This window comes from Perca fluviatilis, chromosome 14 (genome assembly GCF_010015445.1).
Source record: "Perca fluviatilis chromosome 14, GENO_Pfluv_1.0, whole genome shotgun sequence".
NCBI classification, from domain to species: Eukaryota; Metazoa; Chordata; class Actinopteri; order Perciformes; family Percidae; genus Perca; species Perca fluviatilis.
The window spans coordinates 22,923,937-22,945,341 of record NC_053125.1 but is presented as its reverse complement, the minus strand read 5'-3'; the positions used below and the strand labels follow the sequence as shown (position 1 = coordinate 22,945,341).

The following is a 21,405-nucleotide window of genomic DNA, read 5'->3' as shown; positions in this document are numbered from 1 at the left end:
AATGCCACCTACAGAAATGTCTGTTATATAATGACAGATCAAGACGGATAAACACAGACAGAGGTGAAGTTGTACTTTGAAGTGTACGCATGACCCAAGAACAATAGTAATAATCCCTTCTCCCTTTAGTCCCATTAACTAATTGATAAGAGAGTTAACAGCCTTATAAAGTGATATGGTTTATGTGTAATCAAATACCATTGACAGCCTTGTAAATAAGCTGCAAACTGGCTGCTGGACTTCCTCTGGCAGTTCAGATCAAACAGGTTGTGTAGTTAAAGAACCTAGTCATACATGTTTCCCGTTTTTATAAATGGACCAATTGAACAATATGACTATTCTATCTCTGCTGGAGACCGTTGATCAACAAGAGCGGGTCATTAATTTGCTCCACCAGCTGCAGTTTATGGCCTTACTTCCTGTTTTGAAGCTGGACTCCACAACACACACAGCTGAATATTTAACCTACCAGCGATGAAAAGCTGCTGTTCTCTTGCCAAAAAAAGCAAATGACAAAGCAGTTTTTATTGTCTCCAGTAGTTAGCACGGTGATATATTGCCTCCTCGCTGGGCGTTTTTCTCCTGGATCTCTGCTCTAATTAGCCAGATTAATTCTCTCTCTGTTGGGGGAAATGTGATCTTTATTGTTTGTGTCATCTACAGGCCTCCGTAGCTCGAGGGGGGATATTATGGTCCTTGTCTTTGCCGGAGACGTCTGGTCCTAATCAGAGGTCTATAAAGGTCACCGTGTACGTGGTATTTTATAATAACCTTTATCAAAGGAGGTTTGGGCTGTTACTCTATTCAGTTAATCAGAAGCTATAAAAATGTGGGGGATTTGAATTAGAGAAAGATGAAGCTTCGATTTCTCGTTCATACAGTAAAAACAGCGTTATCGTGCTTCAAGTAGCTGTTGAAGTTTTCAGCAGTAAAGCAAGACCACCGTCAGGCAGCCTTCTCTGACGGGGAACTGACACCTTTTGTATCGCTCTCTTCAAAGCCACCAGACTCCTTTTGACAAAAAGAGTAATTTCACTTCGCAGAACACAGGAGTTGCTGGTCTACCGCTGCCTCCATCGGTTAGTTTTTTTTGTGAACTAAAAAAACGAACCACCAAAATAACCGTGTTCTGCGAGGTAAAATGATGATGTTTTTGTCAAAGGAGTCTGGTGGCTTTGAAGAGAACATCGACAACGGTTTCCGTTCCCCATCGTAAAGGGACAGTCTGACGGCAAGGTAAAGCGGTGAGAATATTCGATATATAACGTACACTTAAACTGATATATTTTTTCCTTTAGGTGGCTAAAATACGTTTAGCTGCTGCCCCCCCATCCACAGCAGTACGTTGCTTAGCTTCCGTGTCGGTACTCCTGCCTGCTTCTCCGAAATCAGGAACTTTTGACGAAAGTAATAAGTAAACAAGATTACGAATCGGACCGGAGTTTCATACTTGGTGACACAGACACATTTCGGTCGGTGTTGAGGTTCAAGATCCAGCCCTAATCATCAAAATTAGATCCCACTAAAAGGTGATTTAACGATGGTATTCAAATATTTCCCCCGACCAACCCTAACGTGACAAAGTAAAAGGAGATAAGGTGCTATGACACTGTCGGCCTCTGAAATGAAACTCTCAACCTTTTGCTCCGACATTAGACCTTCTAAATAATTCCAAGTGTCTCAGTTTTGCAGATAAGCCATCTTTCCTTCGATGATTATCAATGGAAACTGTGACTTTTCTTCCTGGCCCGAGTGTTTTCCTGCTGCTGAAAGAAGTCCAACTCTGAAAGTCTCTTCTTAAAGTCACTTTGTCGCCATAAAGCAGTTTAATGTTTCTGACTGCACATCAGCTGTTGTAAAGAGGGGGAGGGAGGAAAAAAGGGGAAATTAAAATGGGCGTGTTAAAACAGAGCCTGAGAACGAGGACAGTCAGCCGTTAATAAAGTTGATATGTTAGTTCATCACTGTAAAACTTAACAACTCTTTGAATGTTTATCATTTTTTATAATAACCAGCCCTGTGTGTGTGTGTGTGTGTGTTTTATTACATTACTGTTATCACTTTTATAATGGCTAGTTGTGTGTGTGTGTTTCCTTACATGGCCAAGCCGACCCACCACGAGGGTGTAATAGAATAAAAGTGTGTGTGTGTGTGTGTGTGTGGGTGTGTATATAAATCTGCAATAATAATGTATTCTGGGAGATTCAATATGTGTGTGTGTGTGTGTGTGTGTGTGTGTGTGTGTGTCCACTGTGACCCAGTGTAAACTAATATTGATTCAGCTGTTGGTGTTATACACTAGTCATAAAACTGGACTTACTTTAGGATCCAGGCTTACTTTCTGACTCTGTGTGTGTGTTGTGCTAAGATTGCCTGGTGTGTTCGTGCTGGCGTCTCTGTCTATGTGAGGGATTTGTCATGGATTTAGACCATGTGCGCTTCACGGTTTTTGTGTCAAACAGGGTTTTTGTTCCCACTAAAATGTTTCCCGCTGAGAATCGAAACCGTGGAACTTCTTCATGCGTGTTGGCAAACCAACCAAACGCTGCTTTGCTGCCTCCATCTGGAGGGAAGTGTGGTTTGATGAGACATGTTTTGACAAATATGGCCACTTGGTTGTTACGAGGCTAAAGTTCTGTTTAACACCTGTACTTCGGTTCGTTTGGTCTGGGCAAAAGAAAAAACCACAGAGTCAGATTGTTTCCGATTTTAAATCGCATTTATACAAAGATTTGACTGTTCTTAGCCTACTGTTTTTTTCATAGAGACTACCTTGCAATCAGAAAATCCACTGGCATGATTTCGACCACATTACCGTATTTCTTCCGTGGCAGGGCGCTGCAGTCGGCTATAGGGCTGCTGCCCCAATCTGTTATTTGAAATCTCCTCGCTCCTCTCATGAACCGGAAGACGTTTTTGGGCCGAAGAGCGAGGATGAAGGAGCGATCTCTGAGGAGCTATGAGCGAGGATACACCAGAGCAGCCTTCCTGGAAGCCGTGCAACTGAAAGCCGTTGCTAACTCCGCCAAAACAGCTGATGAATGCACGTAACGCTTCAGAGGAAAGGACACCTCATCCCTCTAAAAACACATTTGCTTGTTTCCTCTCTCCTCCCGTGATTTCCTCCGTCTCTCCCGTGCTTCATCGGTAGGACGGACTTAGACGCGAGGAAGGGAAGCAAGTGAAGGAAGCGTGGATGCAATTTAACGACCTGGGAAGTACCCCAGGCCCACTTGAAAAGGCCACTTTTTAGTTCTAGTCCAGTTTGTGTTCACACCGTAGACCGTATAAAAGAAGTGGATGGAGCCATTGTGACGTCACCCGTTGGTTTGTGGACAACCGTTTTGAAGCCTCGAGTTATGGAGCTTGGGAGGACCGAGAGGTGGATATGCAGACACCCATATGCACGGCACTGTGTAAGCGACTTGGCAATCACAAAGGTAGCCATGCTCTAAAGCATACCCTGCTTTATCTTCTATTTCAGTCCAGCAGGGCTTTTTCATTGGGACATTCGGCGGCGGCGAGCCAAACCATGCCGCGCTTATTTGCGTTTCCTTTAGTCACCAGTTTTAGCACGTTGAGCCGCGTCCGAGATAGGCCTTCTCCGTAGTAGGTCCAAAGCTTGCCAGACCCGCCAGAAGTGGGTTGTGGCGAAACGACCGTGGCCAACCCGTGGCCAATTTCTAAAAATGTCAGTTAAAAAATTGCGCTACATTTGAATAGAAACCTGGCTAGTGATCGTGAAAAAATTCTGATAATTATTAACCTGATTTTTGAAGAGCTGCATCTTCTTGTCTACACCTAAAGCTAAACCATTTATGATGCTGGTAAAAGGGAGAAAGTGAAGGGGTTTGTCTTTTTTGGTGTCCTTGTGTGTTTGTTTGTGCTCAAGAGACAGATTCTGTGTGTGTGTGTGTGTGTGTGTGTGTGATGTATGGAGGCGGTGAGTAATACTGCATGTGTCATTCTAAGTCCCCAGAGTTTTCTTCTTCTTCTCTTCTTCTTCTCTCTCTCTCTCTCCTTCCTCATGCCCTTCCTCATTCTCTCTCTCCCATCTATCTTCTCTCTCTCTCTCTCTCTCTCTCTCACACTCTCTCTCTCTTTATTTCTTCATCTCTCTTTTTTTTCAGTGACATTCCTGTCCAGCGCTGAGGGTGTCATCCTTGTTTTCTGCTGACTCGTCGCTACACACACACACACACACATACGCGCACGCACGCACGCACACACACACACACACACACACACACACACACACACACACACACACACTCCAGCTGTTGAGAGCGTGGGCGTTTATTGGATTGTCTGTGTCCTCTATTTGGATAAGGAGAAAGGAAAGAGGGAGTGTGAGGAAGAGAGAGGAAGAAGGAGGAAAAACAAAGGAGGACAAGAGAGATGAGAAAGAGGGAAAGAAAACAGAGAAGAAGATTCAGAGGACAATATATAGGACAATATAAAGAAAAAATCTAAATCATAAAAAAACAAGCAGAGAGGAAACGTGATTATAAGCTGAGAATAATCTTAATACAGTTATATTTATGTTATATACTAATATTAATATTGTTAAGAATATTATGGTAATGTTTAATAATGACAATTGTAATTGCACTTACGACATTCACTTATGTTTATATTAATTACATTACTTTTATTTTGTAATTAGATTATTAATTTTTAATTGTTAGTCAAATTTGATATACATATATATATTATTTATTTTGGGCATTTAAAAAATCTTATAATTTGAATTTGATTATATTCATTAGTTTTCATATCTGTGTTGAAAATAAATAATTTCAATTACAGTATATTAATTTATTCATTTCAGGCAGGCCAATGATTGGCCCTGCTACAGGACCCGGAAGTGCGAATACGCCGATTTAAATAGAAGTTTTCAAAAAGTAGACTAGTCTACAACAACAGAGCAAGCCTGCAGAAGAAAGGAGGTCCGTTTTGACCGCAATTAGTATGGCAGGACCGTGCGTGCCAAAGCCACCAGGCCAACCACAAGAAGCATGAAACCGCTGTAACGCCGCCATGTCTCGTTTCGTCCCCGGTGCTGCACAATAAACTATTTTTGTATCGTAGTCGCGATATTAACCTGCCCAATAAGCACGTCGCAAAACGGATTGTTTTAGTTGAAAGGGAGTATGAGTAGAAAACTGCACTTTAAAATGTAACTATCATTCTTATTTTTTGAATAGTGCCTTTTTGTGTTCAGTTCAATTTGTTCAATAAAAGAATATTGGAAATAATTTCCTTTTCAAGCTATTCTTTGTATTTTAGCGCATTTTCCCCCCTCCCTCCTCAACGGAAATTTGATCTCCTTCATGGCTACATTGTGTCCGGCCTGTCAGACACTAGCGGCTCTTTTAGTCTGTTAATAAATCAACATTATATATATATATATATATATATATTATGTTGGTTTATATATATATATATATATATATATATATATATACTAATAATAACTAATAATATCCCATTATCCCAATATCCCAATATGAATAAGGATTCAGTTAACAAGAAGTCTTGAGACTGTTTACTATTTGATATTCAACCAAAATAACATTTTCTTAACTATAACTAAAGTATGTGGTTATGTTCCTTCACATTGTATTTAGCATGTCGATTTAATGGGACCCTAGTTGGACCTTTTTTTTTGAATGAAAAAGAAAAGTGTTGGTCTGTGTTCCTTTAAGTGAAGCTAGCGGCTAAAGATGGAGAGAGAGAGAGAGAGAGAGAGAGAGAGAGAGATAAAAGATGGTATAGGTAGGAAGAGAGAGAGAGAGCAGATGCTCTGAGAGAACAATGGAGGAAGAGAGAGAAAAAAAAAAAAAAAAAAAAAAAAAAAAAAAAAAAAAAAAAAAAAAAAAAAAAAAAAAGAGGAAAAAAGAAAAAAAAAAAAAAAAAAAAAAAAAAAAAAAAAAAAAAAAAAAAAAAAAAAAAAAAAAAAAAAAAAAAAAAAAAAAAAAAAAAAAAAAAAAAAAAAAAAAAAAAAGAACTTGTATTATCTGATGGCACATCATTTACATTACACTGACTTAACTGCAAAGAGAGAGAGAGGGGGGGGGAGAGAGGGAGGGAGATGGAGGGGGGGAGGAAGAGATTGATAGAGAGACAGGGGAGGGAGGAAAGGACAGGTAAAAGAAGAAGAAGAGGGAGGGATGGACGGATGTGAGGAATGGAGAGTCACAGGGGCAGAAAATTAACTACAGTTGAGAAGAGATGGAGGGATGGTGGGAAAAAAAGGGGGATGGGATTGATTTGATGGTTGGGGCAAGTCTTTCTTTCTTTCCTTTACTGCCCTTCTTCATTTTTGTCTCCCACCTCCATCAGTCCTCCTTCCCCTCCCTCCCTCGTTCATGTGTCACACGTCTCTACTCATTACTTTCATCCCTCCTTCGCTGCCGTCTCTCTCTCTCTCTCTCTCTCTCTCTCTCTCTCTCTCTCTCTCTCTTCATCATTCTTACATGTTTCTCCTCTGAGCAAAGATCAACACCTTGAGACACTCTGCTGCTTGCTAACTGGTTAGCGATGCTACTGGAGTGTTTGCACTGTAATGCTAATCCTTTTGGGCTAAATGCTAACGTCCCTATGCTAATGTGCTGATGTTTAAACAGTTTAACATGTTAACCATCTTAGTTTAGCGTGTTAGCGTGCTCCACTGGAAAGACAGGGAGTCTGGTGGAGCTTTGAACGTCACTAAAAGCACATTATTGGCCCTTCAATGTGTAAAAGTGTATTGTTGTCTGTGAAAAAGTTCCAGTACATAGTCGTAGCCATGCTGTTTATCTTGTCGCAGTTCGTCAGCACAACATATGTCGTTAAGCTCCGAATGTGGCAAAGTTATCGCCGTGCCCATGTGTTGTGTTTACTGCCACAAAAAATAAATTATCAGTCATGTACCAAAGCTTTGCTGAGGTTTCAGGCACCTCTGTATAAAATGCTTATCTATCTATGCTCCCTCTATTCATGTCTCTCTCTCTCTCCATATGTGACATTCCTTCTCAATGTGGCGCATTGAAAACTTCCTGTTGTTACAGTTTGTTATGGAGCACTTCAAAGAGATGGAGGGAGGGGGGAGAGGGGGTGAAAGAGAGAACATGGAGTCTGTTATAGTTTTAGCTCTTAAATGCTAACATGTGAGTGCACCGTGTATGAATTATCCCTGTGTGTGTGTGTGTGTGTGTGTGTGTGTGTGTGTGTGTGTGTGTGTGTGTGTGTGCGCGTGCGTGCGTGCGTGCCCACATGCCTAGGAAGTAAGGTAATGACGCTTAAAGCCATCACACACACACTCACACACACGCAGACATGCAGACACACGTTAGCCCATCGACCTGTATAACTTGTCTCGTCAGCAATTGTGTGCTGTCCCCTGTGTGTGTGTGTGTGTGTGTGTGTGTGTGTGTGTGTGTGTGTGTGTGTGTGTGCGCAGTGTTTAATATTTAATAGGTGCTGGTTAAAAATGCAGGAGTGTTTTTGTCTCTTGTCCCGTAGCACACCTGTTCCTCTGGAGAGAGAGAGAGAAGCTGTGGGATGGATGATGAACTGATGGATACAGTGGATGGATGGATGGATGGATAGATAGATAGATAGATAGATAGATAGATAGATAGATAGATAGATAGATAGATAGATAGATAGATAGATAGACATAAAAAGGGATGGATGAATAAATGGAAGGATTGGGGTGCATATATATACCACATTGGCCCGATTATAAGATGACCTCCTATTTTTTATTTGTTTCTAATTTATTTTGGAAAAATACTTTTTGATGAACAAATGTTGTTTTTAATAAAGAAAATATTTTTATTTTTAAAATAAAAACGCATATAAATTCAATTCAACCTTATTTCAGACACACAGGTCCTTATCAGTACAAAAACATGCAAAACACGACAATACAAAAAGATTAAATTTCATAAGATCATAGTGATTAAAACACATGCAGACATTTGTTTCCAAAAGCGAGAAGTGTACCTTGTGTCACTCTGTGTGGGGTCAGCCAAAGCCACTATAATTAAATTTTTTGAACAAGTTAAGCGACTCATACATTTATACATACATACAATTTCTCAAAACGGCAGGAAAGGTGGGAACATTGCTAGTCACAAACATATGACTCGCACTTGTCCATCTTGGCAGTTTGAGAAAGATTCGTAATGCGTCATTAAATGCCACCTGAAGCTTTCTCATTTTTGCCTTACTATAGCTGCACCACAAGTGGGCTGTATAGAGCGGAGTACAGTAGGCTTTAAAAATGGCAGTTTTAACATCATCTGTGCACATGTGAAATTTGCGTGCCAGCATGTTGGCTTGTTTGCAACGCTGGCGCTTCACATCATCATCATCACATAAATCATTTCTGATGATGTGACCCAAATATCTCACTTTGTTTACCATATTTAGGGCTTGGTTTGCCATAAAAAAAGGAAGGAAAAAACTTGCCCCTGACCCTCCTTGGTTTTTGCAATCATGACAACTCTTTTTAGAAGAGTTTTAGTAGGCCAGCACTAAAGGGAGACATGATGACTAAGTCATCAGCATACATCAGATGACTAATAACACTATCCCCCACCATACGTACATCCAGTTTTGCACTGCACTTTTTTTTTTACTTTTTAGAAAGATCGTCCATATACAAATTGAAGAGAAGAGGTGACAGTGTTCCACCTTGTCGAACCTCATTAGTCACTGAAAAGGGTGCAGATATGCTCTTACTTCATCTTACCTGCATGGTTTGATGTGACTACCAAAAGTTTAAAATCCTTCAAATATCGAGGGACCCCTCGCTCCAGTAGTTTGTTAAACAATTTACCTAGATTAATACGATCAAAGGCTTTTGATGCATCTAGAAAACACACAAACACGTATATTAGTGTTATGTCTTCTATACTTACTGACAATTTCCTTCAGGGCATATATACACATATCTGTGCCACGTTAACTTTTAAAATCAAATTGATTGCCAGTAGTTATGAGGTATTCTTGTAGCCTATCCAGCAAAATACCTTCTAACACTTTGGAAAGTATACTAGCCAGGGCAATAGGTCTGTCATTCTCTATGCTGGGTTATTTTACCAGTTTTGTCTTTGACCACAGGCACTAGTAGGACAGATAACATAGAATCAGGTAGTATACCGTGCATTAATAATCCAGAAAAGTCTTCTGTTAGCATACTTAAGATATTCTGCTGTTATTTGGTCAAGGACACATGCTTTGTTAGCTGCCAATTTCTCATAGGCCTAGCACACCTCATCAGGTCTAATAACCTCACCATCATTGTTGGAAAGATCATCAACATTACACTCGTCACTTTTAACACAGTTAAATATATATCACTATAATGTTTTCGTCACAGTTCAAAAATATTTTCAGACGGAGTAGTCCTGTCAATAGTAGATGGCAAGGCTATTGATAACCTTGACTTCTTTCCAGAATTCCCAGACATTATTCTGCCACAAAGCTTATTGGCCATGGAATTGACCCTCGTAGCCAGCTCATTTCTTTTAATAAAGTGTTCTGTACAGCATACTTAACCCTAGCATTTGCACGTTTCTTATGTTCCCACTCTGGGCCAAACCAGGGTAGGCTGTTGTTTTTAATAAAATCAATCTTGGCAGTGTACTAAACGTTGATCCGGACTACTTTACATTAACTGCGTCGGGCTCTGGTCGGGTTCGGATATAAAGAACAGAACGCCTGTTGCGTTCTGGTCCGGCTCGGTTACTACTATCTGGACGTTCAGACAGAAATATGTGGCCTGAGCCGCAGTTCACTCTCACTACCGTCACTTTCATTACCTGGTTCCAGGTGGCTCGCCAGTGTATTAAAAAGTCTCGACCGAATATAAGACAAAACCCAGTTTTTCAGACAGGAAGAACAAAAACGGTCTTCTATTCGGGCCGATACGGTAAATAGAAAAATGAAGGATGGATGAAAGTGGTGATTTATGAACACACTAGTTTCGTGTTGCCAGCCCTAGCTTTACAGCGCTGTGGAGCAAGGTCTGGCTACACCACACATACACTCCAGGATAGGAGAAACAAAACCTGTTGTTTCTGTCTGGGTCGTTTGCATTTCTTTAAACCAATCGCAGTCAAAATAGCAGCGCTAAGCCCCGGACGCAGAGACTGTGGCTTTGAAAAATAGTCTCGGGAAGGAACTTTTCTTTTGCTGGAACATTTGCACCCCGCAAAAGAAAACACCACATACAATATTAAATGAAGTTAATTGTTCACACAATACAGTAACGTGAGCCATTTGAATTTGCTGGATACATGGTTACACGTTAAGCTCTTGCCAGTGCATCGCTGTGTGTACTTCGTCCACAGCAATCCCCACCAATCAGTCCCAAAACGACCCGTTAGAGAGTAAACGCTGTACACCTATTCTTTTATAAATCTTTACAATCCTTCCCCGATAGAAATTTATACAAATTTTAGGCTGTAACTAATAAGTTTGTTGTTTCCCGAAGCGAACGGCGCGGGATGTGCCAGCAACACAACCTGGAAAAGAACTGTCAGTGATCCAGACTATGAACAGACACATGATAGGTGGATGGTAGATTGATAGATTGATTGATAGATTGCTTTATAAATGATAGATAAATGAATTAATGCATTTATGGATACAGTGGATGGATAGAAAGACTAATGGATGGATGGAGATAGACAGCTCATAGATGGGCAATAAGATAGATGCATGGATGGATGGATGGATGGATAGAAATAAACATGGAGCAGATGTAACGAAAAGAAAATCCAGAATGAAACACGGATGACTTATAAGAATAAGCAGAGAAAGATAATAGATAAATAGAGAGATGAAAAGAGGAGAAGTGTCAATGCAGTTTCCCTATTTCCCTCCATTTTGCGTTTTAAGGTGATTTTTTTTTTCTCTCTTATTATTTTCGCTCTACTTCCTTTATCAATCAATACTTATTATTGGCCACCTCTGTCTCTCCTTATATCTGTCTAGTTCTACTCGTTTTCTTCTCTCTTTCTCTCTGTCGTTTTCCTTCTGTCAAAGAAAGAGAGGAGGAAACACATACAGACACACAGGCACACGCACGCACGCACACACACACACACACACACACACACACACACACACACAATGAAGTCATTCATCTGTCCAATCAAAGAGGCGGAAGCCCAGAGGAAAGTAAACATCCATCTCTCTTTTTCTCTCTCTTCTCTCTATCTGTCTGTCTCTCGTTCACTCCGTGAGTCTGTGAGCATCCATGATTAGTGTGTGTGTGTGTGTGTGTGTGTGTGTGTGTGTGTGTGTGTGTGTCCGTCTGTGTGTGTCTGTGTGTGTGTGTGGACAGACACATATATCCCATTTCTCTGGTGTCTCTTTAAAAAGAATAGATTGTTATTTTTCTTCTGCTACAAACAAAGACACACACACACACACACACACACACACACAGTAAAAGAGAGAGAGAGGATGGACGTCTGTGACACGATTTATGATGGGCGAGAGGTGTAGGGCAGACAGAAGACAGACAGAAAGAGGGAGGTGGTGGAGAAATAAAGAGACACAGTCGGAAAAGAGAGAGAGAGTGAGAGAGGGGTGGTGGAGACAGACAGAAAGACAGACGACAGAAAAAGAGAGACAGAAAGAGACAAAAAGAGAGAGAAATAAAGGTGGACAAAAAACAGACAGACAGAATAAGAGACATCAAGACAGAAAGAAAGAGACAAAAAGAGAAAGAAAGACAGAAGAGAAAAAGCGAGAAAGATAGGCAGAAATAACCGCTAGAGAGGATGTGACTTCATTATTTGACCTCAAGTTGGGGGAGGACAGAAGATGAAGGAGGGAGTCAGGGGGAGACGCAGCAGATGGATAGAGAGATGGTAGATTGATGGCACAATGGATAAAAAAGAGAAGTGGCACTGAAGCAGAAAAAGAGTTGTGTTTTTGAACTGAAATAAAAATATTTTTTGGCAAGAAGTCCGAATATATTTCCCCCACAGCTACAATATATAAAGGTGTGTGTAAATATATTAAAGCAACAATGAATGCAAACATCCAATGTCTAGTGTACAAGTGAAACTAGGTCTGTTAATTGTAAACAATAAAACTAGTGTTGAAATGTGACAGATGATCTTTATATACAAAATGAAGCAAGTTGGATATGTGAAGTATAGTGTGCCTAGATTTGATTTATGTTCATGATGATATTTGCATGTTTGTAGGTGGATTATTTTGGACTGGATTAAATGCACATTTTATTTAGTTTTTTTGAAAGTGACAGCGACCCCTATCTTAGTAGACGTTACGTCGGTCCAATATCTGCGTCGGCAGGTCTTAAAACCAAGGGACTTCCCACATTTTTTTTTTTTTATTATTATACTTTTGAGATGATCACCAAACTCAAATTCAAATATTTCAAAATGAAACCTAACACACGTGGGCCAACATGTAACGGATACAACGCATCACAAAAACGGAGATAAAATACAAAAAGCGATCAGGAAATCCACATAATAGAAACGCATACCAGAAGTTTAAAAAAGGAGAAATGCATCGTCAACCACATTTTTCATCCATCTATAATTAAAATTGGACAGAAAGAGGAAAATTTGAGAGAATACGCATACAAAAAAAAGACAAATATGATATAAAAGAAGTAATAGCAAAATGAATGAAGAAATATATGTAAAAATTCCAAAAAATAAATTGGGAAAAATCCGATCAGACAAAGAGACAAACTTTTAAATAATACTGTAATTAAATCTTAAGAATGAAACCAAAATTATGAATTCAAAATAAGGTTCAGGCATGCAAATTACTGCACCAATCATATACTTAAAGCCACAAAGAGAGGGAGAATGGGAAAAAAAAAAACAGAAGGGAACTGAATACGAGAACAAAGATATGAATCTAAAGATGACGCAGGATTGAAACTGAAAACCGATAAATAAAGGAGAGGAGGAACACTAACAAAAAAAGAAGAGAGCAAGGAGGAGAAACCGATCGGCCAACTGATGGAGAGATGAAAGAAAAGATGAAAGATTTTAGCTAAAGAGTGTTGACCCCTCGCTCTACCCCTCGTATTGACCGCACCAGGCTTTGATAAACTCTGTGTGTGTGTGTGTGTGTGTGTGTGTGTGTGTGTGACCTCTGCACGTTCTGAGCTAAATCAATCTGTCTAACGTGTTAGAGAGTCCGTGCTTATTCACCGCCATGCCTGTTTGTGTGTGTGTGTGTGTGTGTGTGTGTGTGTGTGTGTGTGTGTGTGTGTGTGAGAGACCGACCCTGACCGGCCATCAGAGCCAATGACGGAGTATTGATCAAGGCTCCGTCGCCATAGACATTTGGGAGGACAGACGAGGGTGCGTGTGTGTCAAAGTGGGAAGACTTACTTCAAGGTGGCTCATCAGATCATCGTGTGTGTGTGTTCGTGCCTGTGTGTGTGTGTGTGCAAAATTTCAGCTTCATGTTTTCCATTCGTGGCATGTTTTTGCTGTTTTTGAGCCAATTAAAAGGTCATCAAAAAACAAAAAAATACATCCGCAGCAAACACATTGAAGCTGCTGTGCGTCTCATTTTAATTTGTCAACATATCCAGATGTGCCTCACCTTCCGCTCTCTGTGTGTTGCCGTTCTCAAAATCCCTTCGATACGGGAAACGACAACAAATTTGGGGAGGCTACTTTTTGAAGAATATTTTGATCGTGCAACAAGGCAGGCCTGCTTGGTTCTTTCGGGGAATGATTGTAAAGATTTATTTCCGGTTTCCCTTTTCGAATGACGATTAGATTACGGCCGCCTGCTGGCATGGAGAGTTTTTTCCTCTCACGTAGGCGTAGAACGTACATGATAGTTGGCCGACAGCTGTAGTTTTTGCGGTGTGTCCAAGTGCAATTTTTTTTTGGCCCAGACGAAGGCGACATGAGGCGACCCCACAGTTAGTTCTTGGCCGTCTGCTTTGTGTGTCAGTGCCTTAGGCCACTTTGGTCAGGACCCCTTGGCGTCTTTTTTTTTTTTAAATGCTTCGGGTTCCTCTTTGGAGTCATTTTTCAACGTGCAGGGTGCTTTTTTTATTATTATTTTTTGGGCTTTTATGGCCTTTTAATTGAAAGGATAGCTTGAAGAAATGGAAAGGGGAGAGAGAATGTGGACGACATGCAGCAAAGGGCCGTGGGTCGGATTCAAACCCGAGCCAGCCTACACAGGACGCACGCTCTACTCGGTGAGCCAGAGGTTGCCCCGTGCAGGGCACTTTTAGGTGAAATATTGCTGCAGGTTTACATTGAAGTTAGCTGAAAGCCTGGTGCGTCTCAAAGGAACGCTAAAGGGTGCATAGACCTTTTTCACGGCAAACATGTTGACATGTGATAGTAGGAAAAGCACAGGTGTATTCAAAACCATTAATGATGGCTGCATTCCACTTAGGAGAGGCCCTGGTACTGTGCATGCTGACTCACTGAAATAGCTTACTGGGACACTTGATGGAATTGTAGAAGCACAGTTTGCATAACTGAGGTTAACCATGAAAGTTATACTCTTTGTACACGTCATAGGTTTACAGATTTATAGTATGCATAGCATGTATATTGATACAGATATGTTTATCTTTGCTTCTGAGATAAAATCAGATCACAGAGGAAATAACTAATCTAATAGAAACTAGTTGTTTTCTCTGTTTGCTGTGTCTGGTAGGAAATGAAAAGACTTCAGTGGATGGCTGCTTAGCTCTCTCTCAGTGTGATTATGGGAAAGTAAGGAGGCCAGGGGGTCAGAGGTCACAGGCTTACCTGTCGTGTAATGATTTCACATCAGAAGGAAGGGTTTGGGTAAAGAAATGAGAGCCAGAGGGGGACAAGCGAATTTGTTTCTATTTAAGGGTTTGAATGCAGTTAGGGTTAAGGGTTAGCACATGAATGTAGGTCGGAGTGTGTGTGTGTGTGTGTGTGTGTGTAGCCAGGCCTTTGCATCTATGTGCAAGTGTGTAACTGTGTGTACATGCAGCATGTATATGTGTGTGTGTGTGTGTGTGGGTTACTTGCTCTTTGTTCCTGTGCTCGGTGCAGTAAGGAGAGTGGACCGTTGACGAGGATTAATGCCCAACATATGGCAACCCTACGGGACACACATACATACATACATACACACACACACACACACACACACACACACACACACACACACACACACACACACACACACACACGCTGCAGTCATTACTCTGAACAAAGAACTGTAAGGCTAATGAGAAGGCGATATCATGTGTCCTTTGCACACACACACACACACACACACACACACACACACACACACACATACATGGCATAGATTCACGTGGATACACATACACCTTAATGTTGCTTACACATGGATGGATGCAGATGAACACACACTCACACACACACCTGGTACTGTAACATGTATCCATTGTGACTCTGTGTGTGTGTGTGTGTGTGTGTGTTGAAAGGTAGCGGGGTTGTTGATGGAAAGGCTTTAACGTTTGAATGCAAACACCTGTGTGTGTGTGTGTGTGTGTGTGCGTGCGCGTATGTGTGATTGAAGGAGAAGAGAAGGAGAGGTGAAGCAGAGTTCAGAGGAAAAGTGAAGGTTCATGTTTTCATTTCTTCATGCTCCTCTGCCTCTCTCTCTCTCAATGTGTGTGTTTGTGTGTGTGTGTGTGTGTGTGTGTGTGTGTGTGTGTGTGTCTTTTCTCACATACACGATCACACCCCAAAACCTTGTCAAGACGTTTTCTCTCCACATCTTTTTACACACTTCCTCTTCTCTCCCGTCTTTGCACCCCTCCCACTGGGATCTGATCGACGTACTCTGATGTTCCTGAAAAGACCAACATCCCCTCTATTATTTGACTCCATTCTATTATATATATTAATATTATATTCTAGTAATTAGAAGATAGTAGTTGAAAGACACAGTCACAGTTAAAAAAAAAAAAGTGTCTCTTACCTGTAGTGCTCTTTTTCAATCTAGATTGTCGTGAGTTGTGTTGGAGATATGGGCCGTAGAGATGTCTCTTTTCTCTCCAATCTAATGGAACTAGATGACACCCGGCTTGTGGTGCTCAAAGTGCCAAAAAACTTTAGGAAAAACTCTCTTGTCTCTTTTCAGAAATCATGACCCATTTACCCAAGATAATCCACAGACCTGGTTGTGTGACCAGTTTCGTGTAGGAATTATTTTCTTTCTACCAAACTACACCCGCCAGCCCGCGTTCTCTTGGACGAGAGGCTCGTGCACTTGACACCGTGCGATGTAAACATTTATGGTGTCCTCCTCGGCTAAGCTGTAATGTGAGCTAGTTCAGGTGAGCCGGCAGCATCGGTTAAACTAATCTTCCAAAGCTAACTATTTCAGACCAAAATTCTTGGTAACCAACAGAAAATGTATTGACATGTGAATTAATTGCACGAAAAGAATGCTCCCAGTCTGTAAAGGCCTTGACAGTGCTTCAAAAATAATAATGTAGTTTAGCTAGCTCAGTTAGCATTACATTAGCTAGGAAAACTAGGTAGCTGGACATGCTAACGTTAGACATACTGGAGTAGAAAAACAAAATGTATTCTATTTATTACAGGTTTGCTGTTGCATTTTTGGTTTTGGAAACTTCAATATAGGGGAGTTATTTTATATTCTTGTGTTTTTATGTCCCAGTCTACGTTTTCATTTTGAGTTTCTTCTATTCTACTTTTATTCTATTTTCATCCGGTGAAACTGTGGTGAAGTCTTGTACAGGTTTTAGTTCTTTGGTCCTCTCTCTATCTCACACTCTCTCACACTCTAGGTGTAAATGACTTTGGACGGCCATCTGTTACTTAGCCACCCTGCAGAGAGTTGGCCTGTATGCACACCTCCTGTGTGTGTGTGTGTGTGTGTGTGTGTGTGTGTGTGGCTTCCTTTATGTTTCATCGCACGTTTGCAGTTACTGTATTCTTCCGTTTGTGTGTGTTTATTTATGCCTACGTGCACATGCATAATACAGTAGGTTATTGCGTGTGTGTGTGTGTGTGTGTGTGTGTGTGTGTGTGTGTGTGTGTGAGACAAATAGAGAGGGATGCTTGTGTTGTGGATGTGCATTCAGGCTCACTTGCACATGTAGGACATGTATTATTGTGCTTGTGTGAGTGTGAGACACTGTTTTACATCAGTGTTAGCATATTTAGCCCCAGTCAATGCGAAAGCCTCCTTTTCTGTCCCTGTCTTTTCGTCTTTAAACCCATCATTTGGCAACCTTAAATCTTTCTGCCGGATGCTTCTTCACAGTAAAAGTCTTCAAGCTGCAAAGAATCTTGTTTTTAGCAGGGCTGTAGCCAAGATTTTAGAACGACTGAGGTCAGGAGAAAAGAAAGTCAAGAAAGTCTCATATATTATATTTGTTAGTTAGCTGTTCAATCATATTCCCCAATAATAACCCCCTATAATTAGTCACAAATAAGTTTATTATTTTCAGTAAATCTTCTTGGAAATTATTTGTGAATTCTCCACAGAAGGCCCTTTCACCCAGTTCTGAATCATTGATTTATTTGAACTAAAAGTAGGCAAATTAAGCTAAAAAATATTGGAATCGGCCTAAAAGATTCCAATTGTGCGTAATGTAAACGATCGCTTAAACCTCCACTTTGCCAGAATTTAGCAACAACCCTGGTTGTTAAAGGGCTTTTATTGTGAAGCAGCTGGATACTGACTACAAAAGAAAGGTTCATGGTAATTAAAAGCATTTTGATATATACATTTATCTGCTGTTAATTTAGGATCAAAGTGTTTTATTAAATTGTATGTCACTATCACAGATTTTTCACAAATCAAATAGTAGTTTCCATATCTTGCATCAGGATCCTTCCTCTTGTTGTCAGAGCGGAACAAGCTGATAAAGATCGGAGCGGCTTTTTCTCGTCTTAAAGTGGGGATATTTTAGGATGTGGCAACTCCCGCTGTTTCAGCTGGTTGTGGTACTTCGAGGTGTGAAAATGTCACAGAGAAAAGATCACTTCATCTCGCCCCGGAGACGCCGACTACAAGAACGACCAATCAGGTTTCAGTAAACTGTCCTGAAATCAGCCAATCAGGTGTGGTGTAACGTCCCTGTCTTCCAGTATGGTGGCCGGTGAAAGTGAAACTACCGTGCGCTGCGTGTTGTCAGTTTGTGATTTGATTACGTCGGAGCGACCTGCTGGAACGTCCAGCTGTCAGCTTTCGACTGCTGAAAGTGATGCTCGACCAACAGTACACCAGCTATTTTTTATTTTTATTATTTAAAATAAAGGTTTTATCATCAAAACACATAATATTAAAAGTGTAAATAATGTAAATATAAATCATCTGTCACTTGATTACTTGCCTCCACTAGCCTGCTTGAAATAAAAACTATAAATACAAATATTGTTTCTTTTTTTAATTTAGTTAACTTGACACCCTTTTATGAACAAGAGAATATCAAACAGAGCCATAATATTATACAATTTTAAAAATAGATTCAAGAAAACAATACTTGACCATTACAGAAAGGTGACCTGAAAATATTAATGGGAATACACACACAATGTATAGTTGTATGTTGTTGTATTATTGTAAGTTATTGTATAACTTACAATATTTGTATGCTGTATATGCATAGCTATAGTTATATGATATTGTAAAGTAGGGGCAGGACTTTATAAGCATTATGCTTCTGCCTGCTCCTTCTCAAACTCATCCTTTTTTTTTGTTCTTTGATTGAATCGGATTGATTTGTGTATGATTGTTTTATCTTGTGTGTTTTTCCATTTTTTTCCTCTTTAAAAGTATGTTGATTGTTCGAGATGACTAAGAAAACTAAACTAAGCTTAATGAAATCAAATCCGAGCTGAATATTCAATCAATCGTCAGATACAGTCCCAAACGATCCCGCCACCTCTCTGTACTCGGCGCTCTGAATCTAATTCTGTGTCATAGTAATTAATCTCGCTGTCTCTCTCTGTCCCCCCCCCCCCCTCCAGCTCTCGTCCGGGCCGTCCTCCGAAGCGTTGTTCTGGTGCAGGGATCCAGGAAAGCCCCAGGCTGCTCCACCCGGGCCTCCCCGGCCTGCTGTCCCCCAACCTGCTCTCACACACCGGTAAGAGAGGGAGAGAGTGATGGATGAACGATAGTTTTTCATGTATTTTCTGCTCTTTCTTTTCTCGTCTCATTCCTTCAACTCCTCCTTTTTTGTTTTCTCCATGGATTTATTTATTCACTCGTTTATTTAACTGGGGCAATACGTGTTTTCTCCAAAACGTCAACTTGCCAATGATTTAAAGTGGGGGAAAAAAGGCTGCATTTATCCGGTAAATGAATTCATTTTTTTAATTGGCTTAATAAAGGAACATTTCATCTTTCGGTTTTGTCAACGCGAGATCTCAGGAACACCTTGTGGAAATTTCATTATAGGAATTACAGAGCCTCGGTGCCTCTGCAAAATAATCTCGGGAAGGAGCTCGTTTTGGTGGAACGAGTACGTTCAAAAGTAGTTTTAGTCGTGCAACAGAAAACTCAGATTGGACAGATAGTCTAGCTAGCTGTCTGGATTTACCCTGCAGAGATCTGAGGAGCAGTTAACCAGAGTCCTCAGAAATCCACCAGAGTTTAAAATTACAACACAAAGAAAGCGGAAGGTAACGGGACATCCGAGAACGGACATCCGAAAAGAGTGACATCCGGCGGAATTTCCGGCAGAACGAGAGCAATTGCCGAAGTGGAGCGTCGTGGATATAGACGGTAGAGTTGAAACACTGCAGTCATTAAGTCGTTTCCTGTATATCGGTAGTTTAATTTAAAAGAAATATAGGCACTTTATGATCTATTCCCGCACACACCTTGCGTAAAAAAATATAAATGGTGTCGCCAGTTTCGTTGATTATAGTAGAAGCGTAGTTTTGGAACGTCCGCTCTACGTCCGTTACGCGTGCATTGTAGCCGGCCCGTAAGAGTCTACAGCCATGCCAGCAACTCTGTGAGGCTGTGCTAAGCTAACCGTTAGCATGCAAACATGCTCACAAAGTAAATGGAAGCACGCCGATGTTTAGTCATTAGGATTCATCCTCAGGACATGCCATTAAAACAGACCAGGCTAAAAACTCAAATATTAAGAATATAATCGAGCACGTTCGCCATCGTCAATAGTTTTCCAGATGACTTGTATAATGGTGGTCTATGGGGAAAAAAACATTGTCATGCTTTCCTGTTTCATCCTTCCTTCTCCTCCTCAACTCTTCATTCCTGTCTTCTTTTCTTCTTAAACTCATTGATTCCTTTTTCCTTTCTTCTTCCTCTGGATCTCAAATGTATTCGCCCCCCTTTTTCTCTTTTCTGCTCCTTCATCATTGTTTTATCTCTCCTTATAACACCTCCGTCTCACTGTTTTCTGCATCCCTCTTTTTCCCTCTGCTGCACCTTTTTCCCAGTTTCACGTCTTCCTCTCATCCCTCTTTCCCTCGTCCACCATGTCCTTCCCTTCTTCTGTCCTTTTACTACATTTCCTGAAAAAAGAGGGATTTTCATTTGCTTTTCGGCACTGAAAGTGTAAATGGATAGAAAGAAAAAACATTGACAGTGAAAGAGAGAGAAAGAGAGGAAAAAATGGAGAGAGGAGAGGAGGGATGTCGCCAGAGGAGATGATGAAACCTAAAAACGAGCGCCAACGAGAAAGGGAGGGAGCAAAAGATGGTGGGAAGAAGAGAGACAGATTGTCTGGGAGTTGACAGCAAGCAAGTGGAAGGAGAGAAGAAAAGATGAAAGTGAGCGAATGAATGAATGAAGGGAAAGAACTATAGAAAAAATATGTATATGGAAGAAGAGAAAAAGACCTGCAGAGAAAGAGAGAGAGGCTGAACGAGTGCAGACTGCATGGTGGTGTGATGAATGACACGTCTCTGGGGTCCCACTCCTCCATCTGTCCATCCCTCCCTCCTCTTTCCCTCCCTCCCTCTTTTCTTCCCTCCTTTCTCGACTCATCTCCCTCCCTACTTCAGTGTTTCCTTTTCTTTTTTTTCTTCCCTCTCTTCCTTCCTATTCTTGCCTTCTTTCAACTGTCTATCTCCTTTCTTCCGTCCACCATTCTGCTTTATTTCATTCCTTTATTTTTCCTTCTATACTTTGTCATTCCTACTCCTGTACTTCCTCCCTTTTTATTTCCTCCTTCCTTACTTTCCTCATCTCTTTCTGTCCTCTTTCTTTTTCTCCCTCCTTTCTCTCTATCTTCCTTATCTCATTCTCTCCTTTTTTCTAGTTCTCAGTTTCTTCCTTTTCTGTAATTTCTAGTCTCAACCTTCTTTTCCTCGCTCTTTTCTTTCTTTCTTTTTTCTTGGCTCATCTTCCTTGCCCTTTTACTGTCATCCCTTCTTCAATTCTTCTTTCCCTCTTTTTCATTTTTTTCTTCTT

General features: G+C 40.8%; 1 protein-coding gene across 2 annotated transcripts in view; it reads left to right on the top strand.

Annotated features, from left to right (window-relative positions):
- The window catches only part of dachb (dachshund b), a 101,443-nt gene that overhangs the window by 32,791 nt on the left and 47,247 nt on the right, over positions 1 to 21,405 (top strand). For both annotated transcript variants that reach the window (XM_039823088.1, XM_039823087.1), the window contains exon 2: positions 18,987 to 19,102. In XM_039823088.1, the coding sequence (XP_039679022.1) occupies positions 18,987 to 19,102 (116 nt within the window). The remainder of the gene's footprint in view (positions 1 to 18,986; positions 19,103 to 21,405) is intronic.